Source organism: Balaenoptera acutorostrata, chromosome 3 (assembly GCF_949987535.1).
Source record: "Balaenoptera acutorostrata chromosome 3, mBalAcu1.1, whole genome shotgun sequence".
Classification (NCBI taxonomy): domain Eukaryota; kingdom Metazoa; phylum Chordata; class Mammalia; order Artiodactyla; family Balaenopteridae; genus Balaenoptera; species Balaenoptera acutorostrata.
This window is the reverse complement of record NC_080066.1, coordinates 172,525,855-172,540,372: the sequence shown is the minus strand read 5'-3', so window position 1 is coordinate 172,540,372 and position 14,518 is coordinate 172,525,855. Positions and strand designations below refer to the sequence as shown.

General features: G+C 44.5%; 1 protein-coding gene across 19 annotated transcripts in view; it reads right to left on the bottom strand.

Annotated features, from left to right (window-relative positions):
* The window catches only part of LOC103017035 (forkhead box protein N3), a 269,854-nt gene that overhangs the window by 124,539 nt on the left and 130,797 nt on the right, over window positions 1-14,518 (bottom strand). The window contains exons 5-6 of one of the 19 annotated variants that reach the window (XM_057543310.1): window positions 8,029-8,099; window positions 6,422-6,620 (exon numbers count right to left, since the gene is read on the bottom strand). The exons of 16 other annotated variants lie outside the window; for them this stretch is intronic. In XM_057543310.1, the coding sequence (XP_057399293.1) occupies window positions 6,613-6,620; window positions 8,029-8,099 (79 nt within the window). In that variant the 3' untranslated portion in view covers window positions 6,422-6,612. Of the gene's footprint in view, window positions 1-6,421; window positions 6,621-6,667; window positions 7,468-8,028; window positions 8,100-10,701; window positions 10,937-14,518 lie in introns of those variants that run through there. 2 more of the 19 variants (XM_057543302.1, XM_057543304.1) reach the window with 2 other exon arrangements.

Here is a 14,518-nt window from a genome sequence, read left to right as displayed (position 1 = left end):
TACAATTACTATTAAAATAAGCATAGACCGCTGGAGTCAGAGATGATCCAGCCCATACACATCATTTTACACAGCTGGGAAGTGCGATCCAGAAAGAGAAAGTGACTTGGGAAAGGGAGCACGGCTAATCAGGACCAGTGTCAACATGTAAAAACAAAAAGCCAGGTTTTCAGACTCCCAGAACAGTGCTCTCCCAGACTCCATGCTAGTACCTTCCAAACTAATCATCACCACAATCACTTCTGCAGACTTAGGAAGAACTTCCAAATAGGCAGGAAGATTAAACCACAGCACTTTGTATAGGTGATAGAAAGCAGTTCTCATGATACATCAGATTTATCATAAGTCCACCTTTCAAACTAGAGTGAGATAGGAAACCAGCTTAGTCATCAAAGTGTCTCAAGTGACTTGAACAAAGCATGGCACATGGGAGCTCCAGCAGCAATGGATGACTCAACAGTGAAACATTCCAGCTTATCCAGCCTAGGGGAAGAAAATGAATGTTTTGCTTTTTGGAAGATAGAACCTGGGAATCCACTGGGGGCTCTGGAACAGGTAATGAAACCATGAAGAATTCCATGGTCCCAGACAACGACCCCATGAGGTGAGTTCAGCAGATGAACTGGCCACATCATGGCTATTTAATAAGATGAAGAGCAGGTATCCTCCACTTAGACGTGGAGGGAGAAAAAGACACAGGAGAGGAAGTAAATAACTTGCTCGTATCATTCAGCCACGTGACTGGCATAGGCACGGAGACTTGGACTGAAATCATAACCAAATACCTATCACAGAACAAGCCTATGACATGGGCAATGGTTTCACCTGACAGCAGTGCTAGGTATTAATTTCTCACAGTTGATGACACTTTACACACACTTTAAAAATTGGAGTTTTATACAAATGAGGCAGGGCTCAAACAAACAAAAAAAACCCCAAGCCGTTTCCCATTATTTCCAGAATAACAGCTGACGAAGTCCTCAATGCCTAAAACTCAGAACATGGCAGAATCCTGGCTGTCAGTGGTTCTGAGCCAGGGGCGACCTTGCTCCCCAGGGGACACAGGACAATGTCTGGAGACATTTTTGATCACCAGAAGTTTGGGGCGGTGGGGGGGCGGCCGGTGCTGCTAGCTGCTCTTGGCAACTGGTGGGTAGAGGGCAGGAATGCTGCAAACCACCCTACAATGCACAGGAAAGCCTCTCACAACAAAGGATTCTGCAAACCATCCTACAGTGCACAGGACAGCCTCTCACAGCAAAGAACTCTGCAAACCATCCTACAATGCACAGGACAGCCTCTCACAGCAAAGAATTCTGCAAACCATCCTACAATGCACAGGACAGCCTCTCACAGCAAAGGATTCTGCAAACCATCCTACAATGCACAGGACAGCCTCTCACAACAAAGAACTCTCTGGTCCCAAACATCAACAGTGCCAAGGTAGAGAAACCCTGGGTTCGATTTCAAATCACAAGGTTACGCTGAGTTTTGAGGTAAATATCATGATGTATTCCCCTAACTCAGGGTGATTCTACCAGCCTCACTCATGGCGAATTTCAGGTAACATAAGAATAAACTATTTCTGAAGTACTTCCTTAGCTCCCAGTAAACCGAGTTAAATATCGTCACTGATTAAGTTCAGAGGCATTTTCTCTCAGTTTCCTTTATTTTGGATGCTGACTTAAGGGCTGCAGAGATTCCGATGGGGTCGCTGCAAGCACAGGCCAGCTGTTTGTCAATGTCTGTGGAGGCACAGGAAGCAAAAGGGTGCCTGCAGGACAGAGAGAAATCTCCAAAGTCCTCAAGCAGAGCCAATCAGTGACTCCCATCTGCTGCAACTTTTATGGGCAGAAGTTGCCTTGCATTGGGAGTTGCAAAACCCTTCTTGGCTCCGAGGAAGAAGCACACATCCACTTTCTGCTATCTGGCCGCCCCTGGTCTCACTTCTGGTTCACCGTGCTTCTTCCGGTTCTCATACCCAAACGTGTGAAGCGTAAGCGGAGAATGGAGACAGTGGGAATCACTATCAGCTGCTTGTGGGTAGTAGCATTTCACTTAAGTGGCTGTTTGCAGCGAGCCTGGAGGTCTTGTAAAGGAAGAGGGAAGAGGAAAGGAGAACAGGCTATTTGTCAACGGGTCAGGGCTAGAGGCCAACTGAGGAGAGGGGTGAAACCAAGAGAAAAACCATGATATATGTTTCTCCTTGGCCTTCCAAAAGCAAATTGTGGGTTTGTCCAAATGTTGCAGTTGGAAAATCAGAGCTATTAGACGGAAAAGGTCATCTGCTGAGCCGGACCCACTGCTGTAAAATGCGTCACCTGCGGAAATGCTAGCAGTCATCACCTGCCAGGGAGTCTAGAATCAAGGCCACAGGTGGCCGTACTCTGCTCCAGGGATTCCTAAGCGCAGGAGGCCTGCCTAGGTGGCCTCAGAAACCTCAGTGCCTGGGCCTGCACAGGGGAAGGGCCAAAGGAAGGAACAGGTGTTAGAGTGTGAAACGAGGTCTGTTTAAAAGAAGTGCTATGCTGCCTTTATTATTATTATTATTATTATTATTATTATTATTATTATTATTATTTTGTGGCTGGATTCTTTTTAATTATTATTGTGATAAAATATACATAACATAAAATTTGCCATATTAACCATTTTTAAGTGTACAGTTCAGTGCACTGAGTACATTCACATAGTTGTGCAACCATCACCACTATCTATTTCCAGAAGTTTGTCCTCATTCCAAACAGAAACTCTGTACACAGAGTGGTTTAATATCACTACCTCCTGGCTGCCCCGCATCTCAACCCCGAGTAACCTCCAATCTCCTTTCTGTCTCTATAAGTTGAAGTGGTATCATACAACACTTGTCCTTTCGTGTCTGGTTTGTCTCTCTTACCATAATGTCCTCAAGGCTCACCCATGTTGTAGCACATATAAGAATATCGTTCCTTTTAAAGGCTGAATAATATTCCATTGTACATATAAGCCTTGTTTTGTTTATCCATTTGCCTTTGACAGACATTTGGGTTGTTTCCACCCGGGCTGCTTTTTATTTGTTTTTTTGTTTTTTGTTTTTTGAATTTTTTCGCTGCGCCGCGCAGCATGTGGGATCTTAGATCCCCGACCAGGGATCAAACTGGTGCCCCCTGCAGTGGAAGCGTGGAGTCTTAACCACTGGACCGCCAGGGAAGTCCAGGGCTGCTTTTTAAACAGGATGATTTATGGATTTGGTAGAGCGCTGGTGTTGGTGAAAGAGGATGAAGAGTAGGCTCAGGTTCTGTCTGCCACTAACTCCCCACGTGATCCTGAGATCCACATGAGTCTCAGGGTTTTCACTTATAAAACTGAGGAACTGAATTGAGCCAGTGATCTCCAAAATATTTTTGGCCATCATCTATAGTAAGGAATAGAGTTTTCATTATGACTGAGTTTACACAAACCCACATACATAACTGAAACAAAAGTTTCACAAAATAACATTTACCCTCCTATGTGCAACCCACTCTGGTATTTTCTATTCTATTATTTTTCATAAAAAAAAAAAAAAAAAGAATGGTTGTAAGCCCTACATTGATTTCACAACACATTAGCGAGTGGCAACTCATGCTTTGAAACACCTTTATTTTAGATTACTTTTTCCCAAATTGGTGTTCCTTGGAATATGTTGATAAGTGTGCCCCCCCAAAAAAGTATCTGTCTAATAAAGTGTGGGAAAAGATCTGAATTAGCTCACTACAAAGTTATCATGAGCTGCATTTCCCAAATTTATTGGCCATGGAAAACTCCACCCATGTTCAATAGGAAAGCCCTAACATCTCTGGAAACTGTTCACTGTAGTACCCATTTGGGGAAACTAAACTGGGTGGTTTTAGGTTCTTTTCTGCCCCACTTTCTATGACATGGGACAGTAATTCTCAGCATGATTTTCCTGGCGCACGCTATAGAGGGAGACGAGCACCCTTCACAGCGATGCTATATCTGACTCCCCAGAGTCATGCCATTCATCTATTCACATAAACGTTTGAAAGAAAAGAATAGACTTTATTTTTTAGAGAAGTTTTATGTTCACAGCAAAAGTTCCCCCAACACACACAGCCCCCTGCACCATCAAGAGCCTATATAATTTTTTTAAATTCCCTCTAGTGATTCTGACACCCCACCTCTTGTTCCCTTAATGCTGATCTAGAGACTTCGTTAAAACTACATCTTCCAGGACTAATTGCAAAACAGCTCAGTGGTCTAGCACATTAATATCAATTGATTCTCTCAAATTTAGTATCATTCCTACACCTTTTTATATTACTGAAAATGTCCTTACTTATTGCATTTTGCCACCCAAGTAGTCCACTCAACTTGGCACATATAAGCCAAAGTGACCAGGAGAGCTTTATCATTTTCAACAATCTAAGTCTTGCCTTAGCAACTATACACTTTCACGGCACTATTTTGATAGTTATTTACAGTTTAATTTGTATATATGTGGGTCAACCAGAATTAGCCCGGTATTTTCGGAAGAACCTTCACTTGCTTATTCTGTACCGAAATAAAGTTAATTCTGTGTCTTTCGTACATTTTATGATTTCAATATCAAATAAAGGATGCTAATCACATTTATTCATTTGATTTCACAAATATTTACTGGGTTCATACATATTGGAGGTTCGCGCCGATAATTAGTTTTTTTAAAAGAATGTTTACACAATATACTGCTTTAACAGCCATGACCAAAAAAACTTAACCCCAAAAGGTAGTTAGCTCTTGTCAGCTCTCCCCACAAACGTATTTTTTTTAATTACACATAAAAAATGATTAGAAAGATGGCTGTGTGGCCATTTATTCCCAAAGATGACAGAGTATTTAAGCAAGCTTAGAGGAAAAAACAAAACCTTAATGATCTCTCAGAATGGAATTCATCGGCAAGGCAAGTCCTTTTTTTTTTTTTTTTTTTTTTTTTTTAAATGGTTAAGATGGTAAATTTATTTTTTATTTTTTATTTATTTATTTATTTTTTTAATAGCTACTTTATTTATTTATTTATTTTTGGCTGTGTTGGGTCTTCGGTTCGTGCGAGGGCTTTCTCCGGCTACGGCAAGTGGGGGCCACTCTTCATCGCGGTGCGGGGACCGCTCTTCATCGCGGTGCGCGGGCCTTTCACTATCGCGGCCCCTCCCGTTGCGGGGCACAGGCTCCAGACGCGCAGGCTCAGTAGTTGTGGCTCACGGGCCCAGCTGCTCCGCGGCATGTGGGATCTTCCCAGACCAGGGCTCGAACCCGTGTCCCCTGCATTAGCAGGCAGACTCTCAACCACTGCGCCACCAGGGAAGCCCCTTTTTTTTTTAAATTTTAATTTATTTCTACTGAAATTGAACATATGGCAGACACTGATTTTCTTTTCTTTTCTTTCTTTTCTTTTTTTTTTGGCCACACCGCACAGCACGTGGGATCTTAGTTCCCTGACCAGGGATCGAACCCGGGCCCTTGGCAGTGAGAGCGTGGAGTCCTAACCACTGGACCACCAGGGAACTCCCCAAGGCAAGACCTTTAATACTGAGAATGTTGAATTTCTTTATTCTTATTAAACAGTCAGTATAAATAATCTCCCAAATCATAAAACTCAAGTCACAAGTTTGAGGAAATATTGCATGATTCTCCCCCACCTCACATCTACATTTACTTTTCTATTTTGTGTAAAACAGAAGCGATCCTTACACAAGCATGGAGCGTGCACGCACACACACACATACACCCCCCCCCCCACGGCCCTGACTCACTTCCCTCCCCGTTTCCCTCTGCAGTGCCCTCCTCCACGCGCACGAGTCAGGCTCCTCTCAGCTGCCTCTCCACCCCGCTCCCCACCAAGCCCCAGGGATCTCCCTCCAAATGTCTTTGTTCCCTCCTTGCAAGCTGTTTCAGACCTTCATCTCCAAAGATGTGATCTACTGCAGGGGCCTCTGAACTGCTCGCACCTCCATCTGTCCCACCCTCATTACGCTACAGAACTGAAAATGCCTTTTAAAAAGCAATGTGCCAGGGCTTCCCTGGTGGCGCAGTGGTTAAGAATCCACCTGCCAATGCAGGGGACATGGGTTTGAGCCCTGGTCCGGGAAGATCCCATGTGCCATGGAGCAACTAAGCCTGTGCATCACAACTACTGAGCCTGTGCTTTAGACCCCGCAAGCCACAACTACTGAGCCCACATGCCACAACTGCTGAAGCCCGCGCACCTAGAGCCCGTGCTCTGCAACAAGAGAAGCCACTGCAGTGAGAAGCCTGTGCACCGCAACGAAGAGTAGCCCCCGCTCGCCGCAACTAGAGAAAGCCTACGTGCAGCAACGAAGACCCAACGCAGCCAAAAGTAATAAATAAATAAAATAAATTAAAAATAAAAACTGACGTGCCAGTCTTCCTTTCCCAGACTCACCTCTCCAACTATCAGATACTGGAGAATATTTCCACAGACGGAAGCGACCACAAGGTGCCAAGTTAAGGTGGGAAGAGCTGAGTCTCTGGAGTCACAATAGGGAGAGACTGCCGGCTCAAGTCCCAGCTCAGTCGTTTACGAGTGACCTGGGTGACCTGCCATTGGCAGGCACAGGACTGCCTCTCTGAGCCTCAGTTCTCTAAAATGTAAAACAGTGATCAAATCAATCTCATCAGATTCTTATCAGAATTAAGACACATTGCATACATGATGTCTGTTAATACCAAGCCTGGTACATAGTAGATGCTCAATCAAGGCTTGGTTTTCTGTCTTGATTTAGGGTTCAATGCAGGAGGAACTAATTAAATTGTAAATTCTTTATATAGGCATACTTCATTTTATTGCGCTTCACGTGATTGCACGTCGCAGATAATTGCATTTTTTACAGATTGCAGGTTTGTGGTAACCCTGAATTGAGCAAATCTATCAGTGCCATTTTTCCAAAAGCATTTGCTCACTTTGTGTCTCTGTGTCACATTTTGGTAATTCTCACAATATTTCAAACTTTCTCATTATTATTATATTTGTTATGGTGATCTGTAATCAGTGATTTTGATGTTCATACATACTATGACTCACTGAAGACTCAGATGATAGTATTTTTTTATCAGTAAAGAACTTTTAAGTTAAGGTATATACATTGTTTTTAGACATAATGCTATTGCACACTTACTAGACAACAGCAGAGTACAGATATAACTTTTATATGCACCGGGAAACCAAGAAATTCCTATGACTCACTTTATTGTGATATTCCCTTTATTGCAGTGGTCTGGAACCAAACCCACAATATCTCCAAGGTCTGCCTGTAATCCTATAGTGCTAAAGAGCTCACATCCATTACATAGTTTTTTCGTAGAAGTTTGGAATATCGGGTGGAAAGAGATTTTTGTTTGACTCTGCATCAAAGAGTTGTATTAGAGAAATTCACGGTGGTTCTCCTATAACTTTGACTTCAACAACAGTGATGACAGAATATTCCGCATCTAAGAGGGGAGGGTAAGAGGGGGTTAGAAAGAGGGAACTTCAAAGGGCTTAAATAATAAAATTCCATTGGAGTTACCATATGCCCCACCCTGCCTTTCTCAAGAACAGCCCATTACAGAGCTTGAAGGAGGCACTGCTCAAGTGAGGGGGTCCTCAGAGTCAGGCCATGATCTATGGCCAGAACACCTCCTGCAGAATTCAGGGCCTGTGGTATCACCTATTTGTGAGTTCTGAACACAGATTTTCACGTACAAAGAATCAAGATCATCTTTTAGCAGGGAGGGAGGGATAACATTTGGGTGACTTTCTTCTTGAGGGATGAAAGGGAAACAGTGAGATTTCCTGGGAGAAAGAAGCAAGATCTAGAGCCGGGGGGAGACGGGCTTTGTTCTCATCAAAGAAGAAAAGAATGTAGGGGGAAAAACTAATGAGTTACTGCCAAGAGATTTAAACACGGATTATGTATCTGGTAGAGAATGCACACAATTGAGTGTTTTGGCCGGCCTGCGGTGAAAACTTTTCCCATTATGATTAGGGATGGGGGAGCCCAAGTGCCTTACCTTTGAAGTGCTCTGTTCTGCAGTAAGTGTTCAGAGGAAGTTTCCTTTCAGTAAGGAGCAGAGGGAGGCTTCTGTTCAAAGGAATAACGAATGAGACAAAGCGAGAGCGGTTCCTGGCTGGCACCACCTCACACGCATTTGAATGTTCTACGGCAGCCGCAAAATGTTTAGTCCTCTGACAACATCGGGTGCCTTGGAGTCAACAGCCTGGAATTTATAACCTTTCCATCACAGAGTCACCTGATGGGTCTCTTAGGCTTCAAGAATGACCCGGTCCAAAGAGTCAGGCTTTGTGATACCCAGAGGTACACCAGGGCCTTGGCAGACAGATGGGGAAGGAGATGGAAGGCCAGAGACACCAACACTGCCAACCCGCTAAATTATCGTCAGAGGGAAGGGATACAGAGTGAGCTGCCCCACCCCCCCATATGTCCCTTGCCTCGTAACAGTAAAGGCAGGGAGGGCATTACAATTATTCCGGGGCATCCCTGAGCAACTAGAAGAATCTGTTTTGCACTATTCTCATAATCTGCACTCTGCTATCTAAGGGAAATCATTGATAAATAGCTATTGAATAACACCTGTATGCGGGGTTAAAGCACAGGGAAAGAGAACTCTAAAAGAATCCTGGTTTTCACAGATCTTAAATCTAGTGGAAACTACGGAAGATAATATCTAAAAAGATGCCTTACAATGCAAACCAATATTTAGGGGCCAAATTGGTATGCAGCATGTGTAAAAACAAGACTATACAATTACCAAAAGCGAGTCTGGCGAAGGTGAAGAAGGAGAAATTACAATGCGTTGGTTTTCCACGGGCCAGGCACAAGCGCATTTGATACAGCCCTTTACTTAATTTAATACCTATGGCACCCCTTTGAGACAGGTATTCTTTTTTTTCTTCTTTTTTTTGGCCACGCCACGCAGCATTCGGGACCTTAGTTTCTTAGTTCCCCAACCAGGGATCGAACCCACGCCCCCTGCAGTGGAAGCTCAGAGTCTTATCCACTGGACCGCCAGGGAAGTCCCAAGATAGGTATTCTTATGCCACAACAGGAATGACAAAATGTAACTTGGCCAAGATCACACAGATAGGGAGTGGCCCAGGCAAGGTTCTAACCCGCATCTTTCTGAGACGTACTGGGATTTGCTCTAGGCCTGGTTTGATGGTGCTCAGCTTGCAGGAGCTGGGAGGGAGCCTGGGGATGGTCAAGTGGGGTTCTCAGGCTGTGCTCCCTGATGTGCATTGTTGCACATGAGGAGCTGAGGCCCAGGGAAGCAGAAGGACCTGCCCAAGGGCACCAAAGCTCATCAGAGACAAGTCGCCTTGTGTGACTTCTGGTCTACCACAGGGCAGGATTCTGACAGGTGGGGAGGGTCGGGGATGCCAGCACCCAACTCTGAGACCTTAAGATCTTTAGCTCTTTTTCATTTTTCTGCTTTCTTACTGTTGTTCCAGACTTGCCTCTTCCTCCTGAGGACGTCACAGCTGCTGCACCCGTCCATCCGCCTGCAGGACCAGCTAGGGTCCACTCCCCAGCAAGTGTGGGCGGACATGAGACCAGGCAGGGGGCTGTGGGCCTGAGGAACTCACCAAAGCCCATCAGAACACCCACTTCCAGTGGTTTTCTGCTGAAAAGTTTAAAAGGGGGGGAATCTCTCTATGTTCCTCAATTTCTCTATAAGCAGAAAAGGAAATGGTGGGGGGAGGAGGGAGTCAATTTCTAGGTCAAAGGAATCCTAAGATACTAAACTCTGCTCTCTTTATCATTAAAAAAAATCCTTTCACTGAAAAGTCCCACAATTGCAGACGGAAAGGGACAGGGATAAGAGAAGAAAGAGGAAGAGGAAGAGGAAGAGGGGGAGGGGAGGAGGAGGGGAGGGTAGAGGAAGAGGAGGAAAGGGGAGGAGGAGGGGAGGGTGGAGGAAGAGGAGGAAAGGGGAGGGGAGGGGAGGGTGGAGGAAGAGGAGGAAAGGGGAGGAGGAGGGGAGGGTGGAAGAAGAGGAGGAAAGGGGAGGGGGAGGGGTGGAGGAAGAGGAGAAAAGGGGAGGGGGAGGGGAGGGTGGAGGAAGAGGAGGAAAGGGGAGGGGGAGGGGTGGAGGAAGAGGAGAAAAGGGGAGGGGGAGGGGAGGGTGGAGGAAGAGGAGGAAAGGGGAGGGGGAGGGGAGGAAGAGGAGGAAAGGGGAGGGGGAGGGGAAGGTGGAGGAAGAAGAGGAGTAGGAAGAGAAAGCCACTAAACTTCTTCTACTTGTTTCCTCTGAATGTTTTTTTTTCCACTCACTTTTATTCTTGCCAAGCTAGATGGGGGTGGGGGGTGGTGTGTGTTTGTGGGGCGGGGTACTAAGTGTGTTAGAGAGATATGGGTGGTTAACAGACTTTGACCAAAACCTTCCATTTAAAAGTAGATAAACACACCGTATACATGTCTCTACTTGGACTATTGTGATTAAGCAACTCAATCTAAGAAGATAAGGATTAAAAAATGTGTCTAAAGGGTTTATGGATGCTGTCTCCAGTTGAATGAAAAATCAGCAAGAGTTAGCAATTAATGTGGGGTTAACGTGTGACGCTTCTCACACTCTTCCTGCACCTTTCACATACACAGCAGAGTCTCAAAGATGGTTTGACAAATAACGCAATGTGGCCCTTACGTAAGAAAAAACGGAAGGTTAAGAATGTGACCAGAGACCAGCCCAAAACATGTGATACCACAGAATAAGGACACCAGGTTGGCTCTGCCACAGAGATTTATACAAAGGGTGGGTGTTGCTCTCGTTAATTCAGTGGATAAACAATAGGGGGAAGGTCTGGATGATTTGATGGACAGCTTTTGGAAATGATCTTCTGCTTGGCAAAACACCGCAGTGATAATTTTCTTCACACGGAAGGAAATGCAAAGAAGTGTCACTAAAACAAGAGAGGTAATTATAGGGCAGGAATCAAAATACTGGGTGACACAGAATGAAGAGTAACTAAATTAGTCCCATTACGGCCTTGAAATCTGGACTTAACAATTTCAAGAGAAGAATCTGACCTCTCATTTCTGAGTAACAAAGCCATGCCTATCTTCCCTGTGTTTTGTTTCCAACCTACACTGTGGGCTTGGAGAACTACAAACACCGCACTACCAAGTGATATTCCATTACTCTCCTGTGCTGGCAGCTCAACAGACTTAGAAACAGAACATTGCAAGAGCTGGAAGGGGTGACCTTGCAATTCTCCCAGCTTCAAGGGACCCTGGCAGCTGGTCATCTCAACTTGACTAGCATCCCAAGAGTAGCTGGTTCACACACTACCCAACACTTACCCACCCAAACACTTACCCATCCACCCAAACAGTTACCCATCCACCCAAACAGTTACCCATCCACCCAAACACTTACCCACCCAAACAGTTACCCATCCACCCAAACACTTACCCACCCACCCAAACACTTACCCACCCAAACAGTTACCCACCCACCCAAACAGTTATCCATCCACCCAAACACTTACCCACCCAAACAGTTACCCATCCACCCAAACACTTACCCACCCAAACACTTACCCACCCAAACAGTTACCCATCCACCCAAACACTTACCCACCCAAACACTTACTCACCCAAACACTTACCCATCCACCCAAACACTTACCCACCCAAACAGTTACCCATCCACCCAAACACTTACCCACCCAAACAGTTACCCATCCACCCAAACACTTACCCATCCACCCAAACACTTACCCACCCAAACAGTTACCCATCCACCCAAACACTTACCCACCCAGTTACCCATCCACCCAAACACTTACCCATCCACCCAAACACTTACCCACCCAAACAGTTACCCATCCACCCAAACACTTACCCACCCAAACAGTTACCCATCCACCCAAACAGTTACCCATCCACCCAAACACTTACCCACCCAGTTACCCACCCACCCAAACACTTACCCACCCAAACAGTTACCCATCCACCCAAACACTTACCCACCCAAACAGTTACCCATCCACCCAAACACTTACCCACCCAAACAGTTACCCATCCACCCAAACAGTTACCCATCCACCCAAACACTTACCCACCCAGTTACCCACCCACCCAAACATTTACCCACCCAAACACTTACGCACCCAAACAGTTACCCATCCACCCACTTACCCACCCAAACACTTACCCATCCACCCAAACACTTACCCATCCACCCAAACACTTACCCACCCAAACACTTACCCATCCACCCAAACACTTACCCATCCACCCAAACACTTACCCATCCACCCAAACACTTACCCACCCAAACACCTACCCACCCAAACAGTTACCCATCCACCCCAACACTTACCCACACAGTTACCCATCCACCCCAACACTTACCCACACAGTTACCCATCCACCCAAACAGTTACCCATCCACCCAAACACTTACCCACCCAAGCACTTACCCACCCAAACACTTACCCACCCAAACACTTACCCACCCAAACACTTACCCACCCAAACACTTACCCATTCACCCAAACACTTACCCACCCAAACACTTACCCACCCACCCAAACATTTACCCACCCAAACACTTACCCATCCACCCAAACACTTACCCACCCAAACACTTACCCATCCACCCAAACACTTACCCACCCAAACACTTACCCATCCACCCAAACAGCTCTTCCACCAGCCTCACCTTCTTCCACACATTTCCAGCTCTTCCACCAGCCTCACCGCTTTTCTCATTATCTTAAAGTCCCCCTCCCACCTGGTCAGAAACATCGCAGTGAGGTCTGGTCTACACTGAAAGTGGGAATTACTGGTCATCATATCACTTGTTCAAATACTCACCTTTTATTAATATAACCTGAAACTACTTGAAGTACACTTTTGACCAACATTAATTCACAGCTGATGCACTTATAGTACATGAATTCTCCCCACCTCCATTCTACCTTCCTCAAATCTTTTATGAATGATGGGTTCTACTGTCTAATCTAATTATATTAGGCCTCTACTTCTTAATCCCCTCCTTTTTAGTCTATAGAATCCAGGAGTGTTTAGTGTAACCAGAAGTTGGAGAAAGAGGAGTCTTAGAAATGGCAGTGGTTGGTTTTAATTTTCTATTGTGATGAAAAATTTGCCGATTTTTAGATAACTAATGAGAACCTACTATATAGGGAACTGTACTCAATGTTCTGTGGTGCCCTAAATGTGAAGGAAATCCAAAAAAGAGGGGAGATATATATGTGGCTGATTCACTTTGCTGTACAGTAGAAACTAACACAACATCGTAAAGCAACTATACTCCAATAAAAATTTTTTTAAAAATTTGCCGATTTTACCCTGCTGCAAAACAGAGTGTGCAGTCTGTTGTCTCATGTTGTACATCACTGATTGCATGCATTTTTGACAGCTCTTTCATATTTCTAACATGTAGATCAATTTCTCCCCCTCTGAGAAGGTGAGGGGGTTGACAAACATGCAGAATGCAGGTCGGCCCCTAAGATGCTCTGACCAGGAATCTGCCAGGTCCTCCGATGGCTATTTGGAGATGCAAATAAACAGGAAGCAAACCGGTAAAGACCCCGGACTCCTGCTGAGTCCATCAACACTTCAACTTTCTAACCAGGAATCAAGGACACAGAACCCCTTTGTTATCCATTATCTCAGTAGTTAGATCAACAGAAATTTATCAGTAGCAGATTTAAAGAGATCCTAACACTTCTGCTGACAGAATACCAACCAGGGACTGAGGGCACCCCAAGAGTTCAGAGGATGAAAAAGAACTCAACTTGGCTCTCCCTTGGCCATGAGTTTCACTCCGCACCTGAGTAAAATAGATATAATCAGCCCGGCTGCTTAAACATTCAACTTTCAAAGTGAGTGTGAAAACAGGATGAAATTGGATGACTGGGCACTATATTCATACAATACACCTAGTATATAAGAGCTCAAAGATAACAGAGACTATTTTCCATTTAAATAAAATAACGGAGGATGAAATGAGGATGAAATGTACAATGGACAGCATATTGCAGGCAAAATGCTGAGATTAAAAATATTCCGAGACCAACTCAGAAAACAGAATGGAAGTCAATAGACAATATGATTTGATATGCAAAGAAAATCATAGCTAACTAATGGATTTTTAAAGCTCACACTGTAAATGAGCATTGTTTCTTATATATAAGAGTGAACCCCTACAATTGTAAGCCTTTTCTATGATGTCTCCTCCAATTTTTTAACAAAACAAAGTTTGTACTTCAAAGTACTATTATTAGAAAATCTTGTCATTCAATCCCATATTCATTTTACCACATTAATTTAGCACATCCTTCAATATATTTAGCACAGTGGAGCTTCACACTGATTTTAAAAGATTTTTAAAATTTAAAAGAATATTGTCCTTTAAAAAATTAAGCATAATGTTGCAGTTTAACGCATATGTTTTCAAAATACTTAATACCTCACCCTTTTTCATTACACTTACACAAGTAAGTGTATTGAAT